The sequence below is a fragment of the Rana temporaria genome, chromosome 8, assembly GCF_905171775.1.
Source record: "Rana temporaria chromosome 8, aRanTem1.1, whole genome shotgun sequence".
Classification (NCBI taxonomy): Eukaryota; Metazoa; Chordata; class Amphibia; order Anura; family Ranidae; genus Rana; species Rana temporaria.
The window spans coordinates 143,086,258-143,104,997 of NC_053496.1; the positions used below are offsets into that span (position 1 = coordinate 143,086,258).

At 44.3% G+C, this 18,740-nt stretch overlaps 2 protein-coding genes across 2 annotated transcripts in view; one reads left to right on the forward strand and one right to left on the reverse strand.

Moving 5' to 3' along the window:
* LOC120909133 overlaps positions 1-16,731 on the reverse strand; it is a 62,022-nt gene extending 45,291 nt beyond the window's left edge. Inside the window, exons 1-2 of the mRNA XM_040320806.1 lie at positions 16,529-16,731; positions 10,603-10,697 (exon numbers count right to left, since the gene is read on the reverse strand). Of these exons, the coding sequence (XP_040176740.1) occupies positions 10,603-10,665 (63 nt within the window). The 5' untranslated portion in view covers positions 10,666-10,697; positions 16,529-16,731. The remainder of the gene's footprint in view (positions 1-10,602; positions 10,698-16,528) is intronic.
* A 34-nt stretch (positions 16,732-16,765) lies between these two features.
* Positions 16,766-18,740, forward strand: part of TMEM17 (transmembrane protein 17) — a 35,442-nt gene continuing 33,467 nt past the window's right edge. Inside the window, exon 1 of the mRNA XM_040320807.1 lies at positions 16,766-17,048. Coding sequence (XP_040176741.1) covers positions 16,940-17,048 — 109 coding nt within the window. The 5' untranslated portion in view covers positions 16,766-16,939. The remainder of the gene's footprint in view (positions 17,049-18,740) is intronic.

Consider the following 18,740-nt stretch of genomic DNA (forward strand, 5'->3'; position numbering starts at 1 on the left):
AAAGCTTCATACTTGGTAGCGGATGTAAAAATTGATAAGCGAGAACCAGGTCTTCCAGAATTTATGTGTTTTGTTGTGGGAGGAAGTTGGATCCTTCACGTGGCAGATTTTGATAATTTCAGACAGATCGAGAGAAAGGTATGTAGCTTCTGGCCGTGTTGATCACAAGAGGTTGGACAGCTTTCATGCTGGTATAGCGGTGTAGGGTATAAGAATAAAGCATCAAGAGGACCATGAGGTCAGTGAATTTGGGTTATCTGCTGAACTTTGTTCCAGAATGGTTTATGAACACTGTATTACCATAATAGGTAGAGTATGTCACTCTTTGTTTGACCACATCTCCAAAAAGTGTAATGTTCTGTACTAGCGGGTGAGGACTTTGAAGCCAGACTCTTAGTATCCAATGCATATGGAGGTTTTAGGTATATGAATTAAAATCTGATCTTTGCGCCACGGACAGTTGTATTTTTAGGGCTCTTACCCACATGGAAAGGTGTGTATGGGGTATAATCAGGTGGTGGGGAATTGATCAGCAAGTGCATTAGAGAGTCTGACCCCTCACCATTTCCCCTCACTTCCTTATCTTTTCACCCCTTGAACCTTTCTGATTTCATCTATTTATTTATGGTTGCCTTAATTATCTAGTTAGTCGGTCCATCCTCACTTACGTTCCTCCTTGGTCGCCGTGGGAGACCTTGACTGGTGACCCCTTTGAACTGACTTTTTTTTTTTTAGGTAAGCCCTTGTCCCCCCAATGTATATATTATACCCTTGTCCCTCCAATGTATATATTATACCATTACTCTGTCAGGTTTGATTGTATGTCTATGCTTGTCAAATCTGTTCAGTAATTAATTGTATGTCAATTAATTTCAGAATTTCTCCTGACGAAGAGGCAACTGGCCGCAAAACTAGTTGAGATATTTCCTGTGACCCCTACTCCCACTGTGATCTTCCCCCTTTGGGGATCATTATCTTGGTGATACGTATGGTTTGTCACTATGTTTTTATATTGTATATTTTTGTTTGTGTTTTATTGATGTTGTATTAATAAAAATGTATACCTTTCTTATATATGTATCTACATATTTGATTCTACCTATTTACCTGTACTGCCACAGTCCAACTGCCCCGTGTTCTTCTCTTTGGCCTTTTTTTGGTTTGGGGACCAAAAGTCGAATTTCTATTCAATTCAAATTTCTGGATGATCGTACTATTAATTAATAAAATATATTATATGTGTTTTTTAGAGGCTAAAATATAACCATAACCTTCTCTTGACGAAATGAATCCTACTTGGTGTATTACCTTCTGAAGGTATGTCATATATCAGATTGAAAACATTTTGGAGAACAGAAGTATTCAGTAAGTTCTCTCATAAAATCCATCAGCACAGGGGAAACCTGCCAATTGTCAGTGCTAAGGTTTGGCAGGGATCTACACCAGGGATCCTCAAACTAGGGCCCTCCAGCTGTTTTGGAACTACACATCCCATGAGGCATTGTAACACACTGACATTCACAGACATGACAAGGCATGATGGGAATTGTAGTTCCTGAACAACTGGAGGGCCATAGTTTGAAGACCCCTGATCTACACCATACTACCAAAAGTAGTATTGTAGAGTAACAGAGACACAAAGTATCACTGATCCCAGCGCTCATAGGTGTCAGCAAAAAGTCCGCTTCAGAAAGACTAGCAAGAGGGCACTGAAGTTAATGGGCCATAATTTTGGCCAAAGATTGCTGTTCAAGCGGAGAAAGGCTCCACCCAAAGGATTTTACAGGCTCGCCTCTATGTATACTTTGGTGAGTAGATTCACAAAGGGGTGCTTTTTTTGAGGCTGTGAATACTCTTGACAAAAGAGCTGTCGGGTTATAAACAGGACACACCGTTCTAAGATTGATTGCATGAACCTTTAGTCATCTCACTGGAAGGGTGTTTTATGTAGACAATTTCTTTGCATGCTATTTCTTGCATATGGATTGATATGTTTTTTTTGCTGACACCCGATTTCTTTTTATGATGTATGGGAGAAATGAGTAGCCTACTGCACGATATCCTTATAGCACTGAATATCTCCTGATATTTTGATTAGCGCTGTTAATGCTGTGATTTTAATCTAGGCATATTTTTTTATTACCAAAAGTATTGGGACACCTGCCTTTACAGGCACATGAATTTTAATGGCATCCTAGTCTTAGTTCGTAGGGTTCAATATTGAGTTGGCCCACCATTTGCAGTTATGACTGCTTCAGCTATTCTGAGAAGGTTGTGTACATTGTTTAGGAGTGTGTCTATAGGGATGTTTGATCATTCTTCCAGAAGCGCATTTGTGAGGACAGGCACTGATATGGATGAGAAGGCCTGGCTCGCAGTCCCCATTCTAATTCATCCGAAAAGATGGTCCATCGGGTTAGGGTAAAAACTTTGTGCAGGCCAGTCAAGTTCCCTCACTAACCCATGTCTTTATGGACCTTGCTTTGTGCACTGGTGGGCAGTCATGTTGAAACAGGAAGGGGCCATCCCCAAACTGTTCCCACAACGTTGGGAGCATGGCATTTTCCAAAATGTCTCAGTATGCTTACTCCTTAAGAGTTCCCTTCACTGGAACCAAAAGGCCAAAGTCTAACACCTAAAAAATAGTTTTTTTATTACAGCTTACCTGTAAAATCCTTTTCTTGGAGTACATCACGGGACACAGAGCCTAGTAATTACTAAGTGGGTTATATTCCACCTTTAGGTGCTGGACACTGGTGTAATCAATTAGACAGGAAGTTTCCTCCCTATATAATCCCTCCCATACTGGGAGCACGTCAGTTTTTGTAGCAAAGCAATAAGTGTCCCAATATCCCCAAACAAGAGGGGTAGGAGTTCTGTGTCCCGTGATGTACTCCAAGAAAAGGATTTTACAGGTAAGCGGTTATAAAAATCCTATTTTCTTTATCGTACATCACGGGACACAGAGCCTAGTAATTACTAAGTGGGACATCCCAAAGCAATTCCTACTGAGGGGAGGGAGACACAAATAACGCAGACCGCCAGACGTGAGGACCTATACTGCTGCCTGCAGCATACTGCACCAAAAAGTGGCATCTTCTTGCAGTCTTATATTCACCTGATAGAAATTAGTGAACGTAAGCACCAACAACCAAGTTGCGGCCTTGCAAATCTGAGTCATAAAGGCTTGGTAATGCACCACGCATGAAGCGCTTACTATCCTGGTAGGGTGCCCACCAAAAGAAACAGGGGAAACCCTTTCTTTAAGCCACAAGCCTGAATAACCTGATTAATCAACATTGAAAACAGTTAATTTAGACGCTGCCTGCCCTTTCCTGGGGCCTCCTGGTAGCGCAACAACATCAGTTTTCCGTATCCGAGCAGCCGCTTCAGATGACTTTTCTTACTCCAACGAGAGAGTGTAACCATTTTAATAGCTGATCTGAACACTGCCTGCCCATTTCTAGGGTCTTCTGGCAGCACAACAAAACGTCAGTTTCCTATATCTGAAACCTTCCGATAGATCTTTAACTGCTCTCATTTATATTGAGAGAAAAGCAATAACTTTTCCTTTCATGGAACAAGGTTCTGGAAAAAGGAAGGGAAGAATATCTTGATTCAAATGAAAACTAGATCCTTCTAGGAAATAAGGCTGGGTGAGGATTTAACATCACCCTACTTGTAAGAATAATTAAGTATGGCTCTATACAAAGACAGTTGCCAATACTGAAACTCTCTTGCGGAGGCTACCGCAACCAAGAACAAATTTCCTTGTTAGAAGGACAAAGAGAAATATGGTGCATCGGCCCGAGGTGCTGACCTTGCAAGCCGACAAAACAAGACCCAATCCTCTGAGCACAAGGGCGACCTAACTGGCGGACTTATACACGTTACCCCTTGTATAAAGGCCCAGATCAAAGAGTGCGAAGCAAGCGACCTTTGAAAATAATGACAAGGCCGAGATCAGATCCTTGATAGAACTTAACGCTAGCTCCATCTCCTTTCCTAATGTAGGAAGGCAAGAATTTTACCTATGACATACTTCCAAGGATGCCACCCCTTGGTTTCAGACCAGGAACATGGGCCTTCCAGATCCTATGATACATGGTTCTGGAGGCCAGCTCTCCTGTTTGAATCAAGACAATTGCCGCCGATACTGAAAGCCCAGATCCTTAAGAATGCGGGCTATAACAGCCAGACCAATAATTCCCATGTTTGAAAGACAGGATGTAATACCCCATTGCGAAGTAGGCCTGGACAAGATGTAAGGGACCCTGGGTCCCCTACTACCACCCTTACTAATCTTGCACAGTAAGGTCATCTGGGTTATGCCGGCTTCCGTTCTCCTCTGATGTTGCATAGAAGCTACGAAAGTCATGGCACTGGGGGGAGAGAACGCATAAACCAGTGACAACTGGTCCCACAGGATCACTAACGCATCTGTCCCGCATGCGAGCGGATCCCTCGTCCTTGACACAAAGCTGTTCAATTTTTTGTTGAACCTGGACGCCAATACATTTTATGTACAGGGTACCCTTTCTATGACATTTGGTCAGAAAAAAGTCGGGGTGTGGAGGTCATTCTCCCGGGAACAATTGTTGACGGCTCCAGAGAATTGCCTGCCAATTCTGTATTCCATGAAATGACGATTGTCAAATAGGCAAGGCACAAGCTCCTCTGCCCAAGCTAGAACATGGCTTACTTCCCTCTGGCTGCGTGACTTCTAGTGCCTCCTTGGTAAACAAAGTAAATCACTAGTGTGGCATTGTCGGATTGTACTCGGACAGAACAATCCTGCAACCTAAACGTCCAGGCCCTTAAGCCAGATGCTCCATCAGTAGCTCTAGAATGCTGACGGATTAGGCTCACTTGGAGCTTGACCACTTCCCCTGGGCAGTGGTCTCTTCTAGGGATGGAGGCCAGGCCTAGAGGCCAGCCTTCGTAGCCGCCACCTCCCAGGTAACGGGCATGAAGGATCTTCCTTTCTGCCAATCTTTTGGTTAAGAACCACCAACTGAAATTCCAGCATATTCCTGGGACCAGACTCTTTGCATAATGCTAGGTTAGGATCCACTCGTTCCAGGCCGACAGAATAATGTAAGCATAGGGAACTGCTTTGAATGAAGCCACCATCTTCCCTAGCACCTTAAGCAAAAGGCAAATGTAAGGAACTGTTCCTTGCCTTGACCACAAAGACCAGCTTTCTCATAGCGATGATCTTGTCTGAGGCCAAAAAAAAAAAAAAAAAACTCTCCTTTTTGGGCTGTGTCCCAAACATTCCAAGCTTCTTTCCAAACGAAAGAATGCACCTTTAGACTGGGATCCTAACCGTGGACCCGGACTATGAGGGACTCTCCCACACAACTGTGGCAGAGCCTGAAGGTTCCAGATACTTGACCATGCTGGACACCCTTAGGTCCAGCCATGCTACTGACTGATCCATCAGCAGAAGTTTGCCTCAGTATGCCATTACTACTATACCCTGGGCCTTTGGACCTGCTAGAGGCGGGCCCTAGCACCCTGTTAACCCGGACACGGTGGCTGTTCCCCTGCGAAACGCAGACAACCTCTGCAGTCCCATGTAAATAAACACATATGCAAATGGATCCCCATATGTGTATGTGGCAAGGGTTAAAGCCATATGCCTCTATGGAAGCGTGTGTTGGTGGAAGCTTGAATTCATACAAATATGTTTTAGGCAAAACATAAAAAAGGGCATGCTGTATACATGCATACAAATAGCGTATGTGCTATGAAATGAGCATCTTGCAAGCAAGCATGCGTTTATGAACGTGTTATGCAACATTGCGCAACATGTACCCATGCAGACACGTATTCCTATGTAAACACAAGGAATCCTGTAGAATTAAGGAAACTTAAATTATCATGCCTCATTATACAACCATGCAAAATCTAGGCAAACATGCAACTTTAAGCAATCATGCATCCTTATGCAATTCAGCATTTTTCATGCGATCAGACATCGTATGCATTTTAAGCACAACTATGCGGAAAAAGTACCCTTGTGTGACCAAGGACTCTTGTGTGATCAAGCACCCCTGTGCGATCCAGCATCTTTATGCAATCAAGCATTTTAATGCGATTTTAGGCATTTCTGTGAAAACAAGCCTCTCTGTGTAACCAAGTATCCTTGGGTAATCAAGGACTCGTGTGATCCGGCAACCTTGTGTGATACAGCATCTTTATGCAATCAAGCATTTTTATGCGATTTTAGGCATTTCTGTGAAAACAAGCCTCTCCGTGCGACTTAAGCACTTTAATGTGACCAAGGATCCTCATGCGACTATGTAAAAAACATGTAAACCCATACAAACAGAAACATGTATCTTTATGTGATCAGCAATAAAACATGTTCTGTTGCTTGTTTTTATCCCACATGCATTTTGAACATTCCAAACTCATGTATTTTATGCAAACATGCGGACTGATAAGAGGAAGTTATCCTCTGCAGATGTGCGTTTCCGCAATCATGCGATATAGCTGTTGTGCGTTAATGTGCACCAGCAACTGTGCATTCCACAGTTGTGCGTTTGGTTAGCCTGAAGCCAGCACCATGATGAGGATCCTGTGGAGGTTTTTCTAGCAACCCATTAGGAATTTTTTAATTTATTTTTTAAACCCCAAGGAGGAGACCGAGGCTTTGGCCGTCTAGGCTGAGGGTAAGTTCTATGCAGTATGAATCTCTGAAAAAGACGGCAGCTGCAACTCCAGAACTTGTGAGGCTTCTGATAGCTCCTCCTCGTTAGGCTGCACCTGTTCCCTTTCCTCCGACAGTGAACTTTCATCCTCAGGTCTTTTAATACTTTTGTTTGAGGATTTAGAGCAGGGAAAGGGGAACACCCCAGTTTCTGCTTCTTGTGAGGATGCTGCGAATATAGAAGTTAACCTCTTATAGACCAACAAGTGGCTGCAATGTTGGGGGAGGCTGTAATGCCTGACAGGGCTGATGGCTCAACCTGTGGGCTACCTGAAGTCTCTACAGGGGAGGATGGTATCATGCAAGCATGATAAGGGCCACCAAATTCAGGTGGCGATACCCTGGTGCCCTTTTATATTCTTGCCCCTGAACCTTTTCTACAGGGAGACGAAAGTCCTAAGCTAAAAGCAGAGGAACTTAACACAGGTGCATCAACAGCTGAACTTAGTCTAGCAAAAAACAATGCCTGCTAATCTGCACAGCTAGATGCTGAGTAGGCATCTTAGGTATGTCTGTATCCAACACACACACACACACACGAGGTGCTTACATGCCCCAAGCTGCTGTGTCCCTCTGGTTTTACAGAGCTCTGACGTCTGGGCTTTCTTGAAGGGCCCTCCCTGTGTTTGCACCATGTGCCGGCGAGCATGTGAGCCAGCAGCAACCAAAAAGCACGCCACGCACGCGCCCGTAGGGAAATTGTGGAGATGGGGGGTAAGAGAGACCCCCCCCCCCCCCCCCAAGGAGCGCCATGGACCCGGACTACGTGGGACTCCCCCACACAACTGTGGCAGAGCCTGAAGCGGAGGAAGTGAGCCGCACAACAGACCGGCTAACACCGAGCTTTCGTTCCTGGAGAGCATGGTAAGCGAAACTCCAGGTATGTCTCTTTACTGCCTCCAGTGGCAGAAAACAGATAAGACATGCAGTTAATCATGGAAGAATCCTTAAAGTGGTTGTAAACCCACTATTTGGACTTTTACCTACAGGTAAGCCTATAACAAGGCTTACCTGTAGGTAAGGAGAATATCTCCTAAACCTGCACGGTTTAGGAGATATTCCTCCCGCAATGCGGGCGGCGCATGCGCAGGGGGGAATCCACGGCTGAAGGACCGGCATCCGCCGGACCCTGCCGATTTTAAATCTCCCGCGCGCGGGAGTGACGTCATCGCCGCTCCAGCCAATCACAGCGCTGGAGCGGCGATACCTGGAAGACACGCCGGAGCAAGATGACATCCTGCTCGGCGTGGACCAGGTAAGTGGTACACACCTCGTTCCGAGGTAAGTATTTCATAATAGGCTAGTATGCGGTGCATACTAGCCTATTATGCCTTTTGCATTGCAGGTTTGGGGGAAAAAAAAAAAAGTTTATGCGGTTTACAACCGCTTTAAGGTATTTACCTAGGATTGTCTTCACTGACCTTATCCCCGCTGCAGGATACTGCCGAGCACAGACAGACCCAATCTTCACCCATCACCGCGGGCTAAGTCAACAGACCTTCAGGGACCGGGGTCCATGGTCAGGATCACCACACCCCTGGACCTGTATCGCACCCTGCCAGAAAACTTTTGGTATTGGGTCTGACCAAAGCACTGGAACCCAGGATCCAGCCCTCCGAAGAGAGGCATTACAGGCAAAAACTTTGTGCTTCGGATACAAGGCCCCAGGTACCATCCACTTTGGCCCAAGGAACTTTGGATGGATCTGTTTTTTTATGGAGGCTATTTAAATCCAGCATGGATACCTCCAGAGGAGCTCCTCAGAGCACACATCTTCACTCGTGACCAACACCTTAGACACTAGCGAAAAAACTGAGGTGCTCCCAGTATGGGAGGGGTTATATAGGGAGGAAACTTCCTGTCCAATTGATTACACCAGTGTCCAGCACCTGAAGGTGGAATATAACCCACTTAGTAACTACTAGGCTCTGTGTCCCATGATGTACGATAAAGAAAACAACCCCACTCCATAATCCCCACTCCACCAAATGATTTGAACCGGTGCACAATGCAACCACTGCCTGCTGTCAATCATAAGGGCAGCAGACTTGATGGGAATTAGTGTCTGAGGATCCCCATTAGGCTCTGCCCTTCCACTACAAAACTCCCACTGCTGCACTCTCAGTGCAACAAGTCCATATAAACACTCCGGCCTCAGTGCGCCTCCACATGCAGTGTGTCTCCCAGATTCATGTACTCGTCTACAATATGTAGATGAATCTGTCACCAACTGCAACATTTGTCTCATGAAGGCATATCATAATTCTAAAAGAGTGTCTTAGATACTCTTCAGGAATTCCTGTTAGCATGTTTATTGTTGAAAGCACAACTCTACGGCTTACTTCAATAATATCCATTAATTGCGACACCACAGAAGAGGCATCTGCAAAGAAATATGTTTTTTTTTTTATCTTTGTATTAATAAATTTGGTATTTTTGTAATCTTGGATGTATTTTTTGTTCTAAATTGCTGTACCTTAAAAGTGCCTTGAACAAGTATGCCTTACCACTGTGTGAATCCATGACAGCAGTCTAGAATAAGCAACAGGGCTCAAGTCCTGCGGGAACGGAGTTCCTGCACTTTTTTCACAGCAGGAACTCAGTTCCCTTTGCAGGACTAGAGCAGCCGAGCCGCCCGAGCCAATCCTTCACTAAGCGGCGATGCCCAGCTCGAAGCAAGTTCTTTCTAAATCCCGCGATAACTCGCGTCAGACCTTCTCAATGTCTCCTGGGAACAATGACAAAAGCTCACAGGAGACATTGCGGCATCGAGGAAGTGACGGAATACCCGGACACTACCTGATGAATCCATATACAGGAAGCGGCCAGTAACAAAGGATTACTAAGGTACAGTGGATCGAAAAAAAAAACATGCGGTTTAGTAATTATGCATATGAGCGTATTTTTTTTTTTTTTGGTGGGGGAGTGGATCTTGGGTGGGAGTTCCCACACTTTTTTCCCCCAGGACTTGACCCCTGATAAGCAAGTGTCTTTTTACCCCTATAATTAAATATATGAAATTTATGTGGACACAGTTTAGAATTTTAGGCAGTTAAGATACATCAAATGATACCTACACAAGGAGCTTCAAAATAATTAACTCGAAGAGTGCCTATCCTTGGCACTAGGACAACTGATGTGGCCACTACAAGGATTACTTCCGTGTGTCTGATGATTGTTGGCCTTGGAAACTAGAATGGAGTAGCCCAGGAGAAGCAGAACAGCCCCTCTAAAGGGCTTATTCAAACATTTACAAAGAGATACTTTTTTTATAAGGAATTTTATGAAATATTTGCTACTCTTGCTACTAGGTGACTAATGTGATGGATCAGCCTTATAGATAGGTGACATTGGGTACAAGGGATTTTAATGGGGATTTCTGTCCTTGGTTTTTAACATTTAGGCTCGGCTTAAAAAGCAAAATTTCCCCATAAGAAATAATGGAAACTCAGAGGATTCGTTCCACAACCATTTATTCATATCCGAGTGTCTCCAGGAAGCCACTAGCGCCCCCGAACCTCTGGCCACATACTACACTGTATACTCTACACAGATTTACCGGACATATACACAGCAGCTTTTTATGGATGAGCACCAGACTCCTTAACATTGTAAGTGTAATTTTTATTTTTTTTAACATTAAAACTGTGATCCTTCTACTGCTCATCTCTCACATATCAATAAAAAATAAAATAAAAATTATAATATGTATATCTCCGCTTTCAAAACGCTTGTATACCGCGTTACTCGCAAATCAAGGTTTTACTGTATAATGTTGCTATTAAATGGTAATGTTTGTCTATCAAAAAGTTTTTTGGGATATGCTGAAGATTAATTAATGATTCTCATTATCATTTCATCAATGATTAATTTCTATTATTTACCTTTAGTTCTAGTCCTGGCATAAGGATATGCTCTCCTTCATTCTTACAAATGATGCTCTCCATTTCTGTCACAGGACAATTGACAAGAAGGAAGCCTGGAGTTGAAGAAATCATTATCTTATTAATCCAATGATGGCAAAAAAGCACAGTTCACAAAATAGTAGTTACAGTGCAGCTACATCAATCTACAATATGTCAAAGACAGGCGATAGGGTCATGAACACTGTCTTGTAGCCCCTTTCCGGGGTATAAAAGAATAAAAAAAAAAAAAACACACACACACACACACAGAGCAGACTGCACTTATGACAGGAGTGACAACGTAACATGAACCTATGTTCCGACTATACATCAAAGAATCAACCTATTTTTATGAGGCAGTAGAAATGCTTTTAAACAAATCCTTAAATCTTCTCCCGCCCACGCTATAGCCGAATGACGGCTACACCATGGACCTTAAAGGGTTTGTAAAGAATTTTTTTTTTTATCTTAGTAGCTTCCTTTACCTTAATGCAGTGCTGTTTTCATGTCCTCATTGTTCGTTTTTGCTCTCAAGTTGCTGTAATTCTTCTCTGATCTCCACACTTCCTGGTTGTCTGTTTCCTGATCACCACAGGTTACTAATCAAGGAGGTGTGATTACTGTGTGTCTAAAACCCCTCAGCACCAATCAGTTTCGTTTTCCAAACCATCGCTGCCCTGTATTGGCTCTGTACACCAGAGAAGCAGGAAACATGCAAAAAACGAAACTACAGGTACATTATATGATTGATTTTTATCTATTTTTAATCGTTTTTAAAAGGAATCGGTTAACTATTATGTCTCTATACCCTGTAAACAGTCATTTCAGCAAAAAAATGTTTTTATTTACAACTCCTTTAAATTTCCAGGAGGCCGTCATAGGACGTCATCCTGTGCATGAGCTGCCTGCGCGCCCCCTGTGGGGCGCTCGCGGCACGCTCTGTGATCACTGAGTCCGAGACTCAGATGATCACAGATCAGAGTCCCAGCCCCTAACCACGTGATCAGCTCTCAGCCAATGAGGGGGAAAAAATAGCCGATCACCGGCTTCTGTAAGAGGGACATCAGTCCCTCACACAGAGAGCCGCGGCTGCCTTATCTGTACCCACCAATGCCACCTGCCAGTGCCTCCTATCAGTACCACCGATTAGTGCTGCCCATCAATGCCAACCAGTGATCATCGGGGCCAACTTATCATTGCAGCCTCAACAGCACACATAAATGGAGAAAATATACCTTTTCAAAATGTTATAACAAAACTATGAAACCGTTTTTTTTTTTTTTTTCAAAATCTTCGGTCTTTTTTAGCAATAAATAAAGAACCCAAAGCTCTATGTGTGTGAAAAAAAAGAAAACAGGGTACATGACCACGCAACTGTCATTCAAAGTCTGAGAGTTCTGAAAATTGGTCTGGGCAGGGAGGGGGTTTAAGTGCCTAGTAAGCAACTGGCAAAAAGTTGCAAAGTCTCAATGTTTTTCACCTTAATGCATTCTACACAGCGACCCCCCAGATTCCCCCCGATCACTCCAGCGATGAGAACAAGCCCAGCAGCTCCAGCCCTTCCCCCTCCCCGTCTCAGGTCCTCATTGGATAGATTGATAGCAGCGGGAGCCATCGGCTGTCAATCAAATCCAGTAACACGGGAGCTGGGGGGGGCGGGGCCGAGTCCTGCTGCCTGTGTCAATGGACGCAGCAGCAGGACTCGGAGCATGACCACATGAGCCCCCCCATAGAGAACATCTCTCAGTGGGGGCACTCGATGAGTAGGAGGAACCAGGAGCGCCGCCAGGGGACACCAGAAAAGGAGGATCGGGGGCTGCTTTGTGCAGAACCATTGCACAAAGCAAGCAAGTATGACATGTTTGTCATTTAAACAAAATAAAAAAATAAAAAAACAAACACACACACACACACACACACACACCTTTACAGTCACTGTAAGGCCCTGTGGAGAAATGTGTATTCAAAATAAAGACACAAAAAAAAAAATGGGGGGGGGGGAGATGATATATAATCTTTACACCATTTATTTTTTTACCAAAAATATGTAGAAGAATACATATCGGCCTAAGCTGAGGGGTAAAAAAATGTTTTATATCTTTTTTGGGGATATTTAATATAGCAAAAAATATTGCTTTTTTTTTTTGTTTATAGCGCAAAAAATAAAAACCTTCAAAGGTGATCAAATGCCAACAAAAGAAAGCTGTGGGGGAAAAAAAAAGAACGTCCATTTTTTTGGGTGCAACGTCGCCCGACCACACAATTGTCAGTTTAAGTGACTCAGTGCCGTAACGCAAAAAGTTCTCTGGTCAGTGTAACGACACCCCAAGTATGAAAGGGGTTAAAGTCGTTTAGGACATTCTGTTCCCGAACACAAAGACAGCTACCGGACACTCCAACCAGTCGAAGAAGAAATCCATACGAATAATTGTCCCAAAATACAAGACAAAGCTCTGTGTTGAAGGTCAAACAGGAATACATATCTCTATTGAAAGACTACAAGTTTACATACATATCCTGCTCATGTTACTCTGAAAATGCACCTGTGACCAGACCCAATTAACATGAGCTAAATTAACTAATCCCTTTAAGCAGCCAAGATGACTCAGAGGCATTACCTTTAGGTTTCCTAGCCTGGCTGTCTCCTCTCCCTAACTACAATAAACACAGAACTCCTTCACACAATTACGGGGTCAATTAGCACAAGCCACAATGAAAGATCCTTAGAAGTTATCCTAGACTCATTTACATTATAACAGATAGACAGGTGGCTGGAGTTGAACACATTAGCATCTCCTTACAGCAGGGCTCTACAAAATCCAGGCGCCTGGTCACAATTGCGACAAGAAATTGTGACCTGGCGCCCAGGGAAGCTTAGGCCTGCAGAAGGCCACAAAGCCGCGGCCTCAATTACTGGCGCGGCGGGGGAGGTGGAGGCGCACGGAGACACAGGCCGGCCGGCAATTGAGGCCGTGGCTTTGCGGCCTTCTACAGGCCTAAGCTTCCTTCTGTGATCTGGTGCCATCTTGTGGTGGCCGTTGGAATGACAAGTAAATCTCTGTGTCTCTTCCTAGTGCAACGGTCCACTTCATAGCTCTGATGTGAAAGCTCATAGGAGGAAAATATAGTATCAGTTCTAACTATTGTAAGAGTTAAATCATTCATCAAGTTACAACTTATCTTGTAAATGTTCATGAGTGCTACTGTAAAGGTTGTTACTCATAGCAAGTGGACAATGTTTTTTTACTTCTAGCTTCAGAACTCTGATGGAATCTGATAGCCATCACCAGCAAAGCAAACGAGTACTGTATCATTGTCTTTTTGTGATTTATATTGTTTTCTTGGTATTTTTACTTAATTCTTGTATTTTTTGTTGCTAGCATAGACACCTTTGAATATACAGTACTGTATATTTGAGTGCCTATTTACACTGTTGCACAAGCAAAAAAATAAAAAAGTGTAACACCAATTATTTTCATTGCACGTCAAAGCAACCCAGATGTGTACTGTTTGTATGTTTTGTGGTGTTCTGAGGGTAAGGTCACATGCACACTGGAGTCCAGGAAAAATGAATAAATGTTAACCCAATACTGCATACTACACACATTGCTGCCACGTGTACTGGATGGTGTGAATGGGCCTTAATTGGTGGCAGAATGTCTAAGGCAGGGCTCGACAAAATCCGGTTGCAATTGCGACAAGAAATAGTGACCTGGCGCCCGGGGAAGCATAGGCCTGCAGAAGGCCTCAATTACCGTCCGGCGCGGTAATTCTAACACCCTCGAGAATAAAATGGCGGTCGTTGCAATACTTTCTGTCACACGGTATTTGCGCAGCGGTCTTACAAGCGCACTTTTTTTGGTAAAAAATACACTTTTTTTAATTAAAAAATAAGACAACAGTAAAGTTAGTCCAATTTTTTTTATATTGTGAAAGATAATGTTACGCCGAGTAAATTGATACCCAACATGTCACGCTTCAAAATGGCGTTTTCTCGTGGAATGGCGACAAACTTTTACCCTTTAAAATCTCCATAGGCGACGTTTAAAAAAATCTACAGGTTGCATGTTTTGAGTTGGGCCCCTTTCACACTGGGGCTTTTTTTCGAGCGTTATTCGAGTGTAGCCTCATCTGCAATCCCAATGTGGTGGTAAAGCATGGCTAAGACCCTAAAGTTTTAGAGTGTTTTTGCAGTGCCAGTGTGAAAGGGTAAGGCGTATTTACAGCGCTTGCAATTCATTTCAATGGAGAGGGGCGTTTTTGGAGCGTTTTTTTCAGCGTCCAAAATCTGCTCCAAAGATGCAGGGTCCATTGACATGCATGGAGAGCGTTTTATAAGCGTTTTAATAGCTCTATTTTTAACGCTAAAACACTGTAAAAACACTTCAGTGTGAAAGGGGTATAGGGCTATAATTATTGCTCTCGCTTTACCAATTGCGACCATACCTCACATGTGTGGTTTGAATACCGTTTACATATGTGGGAGCACTACTCATGTATGCGTTCGCTTCTGCGCGCGAGCTTGGCGGGACGGGGCGCGTTTTCTGGCTTCTAACTTTTTTTTAGCTGGCTCCTAGATTCCAAGCAAATTTGTCAAACCCTGACCTAGAGGGCCCGCCCCCGGGGCGGTACTGTACAGTTTGTTTGATGTGTTTAAACATTAACCTGTTTTCTGCCTAGTCCTCTCCTGGTTGAAGGCTGAACTGTTTTCTGCCTAGTCCTCTCCTGGTTGAAGGCTGAACACCCACTTTGTCAAGAGAGTGCTGTGTCCGTCCATGAACGAAAGAGAAAAAAGGTTCAATTCATACTACTGTGGTGACCGGCATTTTTCCGCACGGTTTTCTGTGAATTCTGTTCACAGTGAAAAGCAGTCCGGAGCTGCACTGCAGCGATCTGCAATAAAACGCAGGCATCCTATCGTTTTTTGCACTAGGACAGGATCCCATGTCATGGTACAATCAGTGCAGCGTATTGTGCTGCTGTGCAATGACATGAAGCCCAGGTTCACATTGATGCAATTTGACATGCCAAACCGCATGCCAAATCTACAGCAACTGCCAGCAATGGCACCATCCGAATCGGTGTGGTGCTGCACCGATTTCCAAAAGTATTTTCTTTACTACTTTTGGCAACTTTGGGGTGCGATTTGTATAGACATTTGTGCAGGAACTCGCACAGATGTCTCTGAAATCGCCCCCAAAAGTCGGACTGACATGCGGAAGGTGAAATTGTGCGCGTTCAACTGAACGCGCACGATTTCATTCCCACTGTCAGTGTGAACCTAGGCTTAGTGTCACTTTTGTACACATCAAATAAAGCGGAGTGTAAAATAAGGTGAGATAAAATAAAAAAAGTGAGCTGTCTGATGCGCTGAATGTTGCGCCACATCACCCTCTACTGCAGCTGGAACGGACAACTGGGGTTTAATGTGCAGCAGCTCTCGGTTTAGTTGTGACTGGCACCAAGTGAAAAGAAAGAAACGCATCAGTGTGGGAATGCAATGCTGTTCGTTTATGAATGTACCCTGTAAATAATCTGTAACACTGCACCACAGGGAGAGTGTTCTGCAAATTGAGTTACACTAAAAAGATTTTCAGAAAATTAACAATAAATAACAGAACATTTAAGTACTAACAATCTTTTTCTGCTGGCACAGCTCTTGGCCAGTTACATTTTTTTAAAGTAGTTTAACACTTCTGGCTAAAAGTGTTAGTTCAACCCCCCTTCCCCCCAGGCACACTGACTAGAGTTTGTTTATCCATCCCATAAACTAAAATAAAGAGAATCTGTCAACTCTTTTCAAACCAAATGTTCACTATAGGTGCAGCCGACAACTCCAGGAAAACTAACGTGACACCGAGAACCTAAGCTTGCAATTCACATTTTAATACTTCCATATATTTACCTCCAGCAACTTCCCTCGCGTCTCCGCTCTATACTCTCCGAGAAAAGAGCGTATCCAGTACTTCCTGCAAGCCTAATTTACTTCCGGGTAGTGCGTTTCAACAGAACCTACGAGTTGTGCGTTCCAATATCTTCTTCCGGGACCTGCGTCCTATTTACGTCATACCACGCCTCCTCTTCCCACGTGCCTGGATACTACCAATAGTAGCTACTTTACGTCCCTTCTCTGACCTCACTTAGATTTACCCCTACGTTCCGTGTATATGAGATTTCTTTCATGCAGGCCACGCCTGCTTTTTTTCCCAACGGCTTCACTTCGGCTAAATGGGAATGCGAGCATGCGCAGTGATTTCCGCGTCGGTTTCCATGGCGATTGCCAATGTAGAAAACGGGCCTGTATTTTGAGTTCCAGATGGCGCTTCCCGGTCCGGTTAGGCGACAGCTGGATTCCGCGGCACGAAATATATTTATTGATGTTAGGAGGACCATGTCACAAAGGGATGAACTGACAGAGGCTTGTGGTGAGGAACAATGATCATTACTTTGTGTAACATCATTTCTTTCAGAACTGCAGATGATGCTGTCAATTATAAACAAAACCTAACAGTTGTTCATCTTAACCCTTTCATGCCTAAGCCTATTTCAGTAGATACGCCGACCTAACTTGGAATCTGCGCCGTCCTAACTTTAAGTGTATTCTCAAACTGAGATACACTTAAACCTAGCTAAGATACGACAGCCTGCGCCGTCGTATCTTAAGGTGCAATATTTAGGCTGGCCGCTAGGTGGCGCTTCCGTTGAGTTCGGCGTAGAATATGTAAATGACTAGATGACAAACGTACGTGCGCCCGTCGCAGTAAAGATACGCCGTTTCCGTAAGAGATACGCCGCATAAAGATAAAGCTGCCCCTAGTTGGCCTAGTCAATGTTAAGTATGGCCGTCGTTCCCGCGTCAAAATTAGAAAATTTCACGTTGTTTGCGTAAGTCGTCCGTGAATGGGGCTGGACGTAATTAACGTTCACGTCGAAACCAATACGTCCTTGCGGCATACTTTGGAGCAATGCACACTGGGATATGTACACGGACGGCGCATGCGCCGTTCGTAAAAAAAACGTCAATCACGTCGGGTCACCAGTAATTAACATAAAACACGCCCCCCCCATCCTCATTTGAATTAGGTGCGCTTACGCCGGCCGCATTTACGCTACGCCGCCGTAAGTTAGGAGGCAAGTACTTTGTGAATACAGTACTTGCCTCTCTGACTTAAGGCGGCGTAGCGTAAAAATACGATACGCTACGCCGCCTTAAAGTTGCGGCGGCGTCTATGAATCTAGGTATTTGTGTTTACAAGTTAAAATCCGTATTTTTTGCTAGAAAATTACTTAGAACCCCCAAACATTATAGATATTTTAGCAGAGAATCTAGAGAATAAAATGGCGATTTTGCAATATTTTATGTCACACAGTATTTGCAGCGGTGTTTTAACCACTTCAATACCGGCCCATCGTCATATGACGTCCACAGATGGGATAGGGTGACCACATTTCCAAACTACCATTCAGGGACACCCTCCCTTCCCAAAAGCGGGGAAAAAAAACGAATCACAGCACAGTGATTGGACACAAGAGGCGGGATTTATGATTTCTCTAATCACAAGAAGGGGGCGGGATTGTGCTCCTCCAGGCATTCCCGGCCAGGACAAGTATTGTCAGTGAGTAAAACGGTGATGTGGCGGCTTTTTTTGGGGGGCATCAGATTGGCCCGGGGGGTGGTTGTGTCAGTTTCATTCCGGGACACTGTATTGTCCTGGAATGAATGTGCCCGGGACAGACCTGCAAAATGCGGGACTGTCCCGGGCAATCCGGGACACGTGGTCACCCTAAGATGGAATCTCCCATCCTGGGTGGACGTCATATGACGTCCTGGGCTTTGCGGGGGGATATCTGAATGATGCCTGCAGCTAGAGGCATCATTCAGATATCCATGTCTTCAGCCGGCGATCCTGCGCACCATAATAATGATCATAGCGGTGGTTCCGCCGCTTGATCATTCTTATAGACGGCGGGAGGGGACATACCCCCCTCCCGCCGCCATCTGGTGCTTCTCCGGGCTCTCCCGTGCCATCAGGGGCCCGGAGAAGGAATCGTCCAGCGCAGATGGTCACCAGATGGTCACCAGTCATCTCTATGACAGTCGGAGGCCCGGGTGCGAT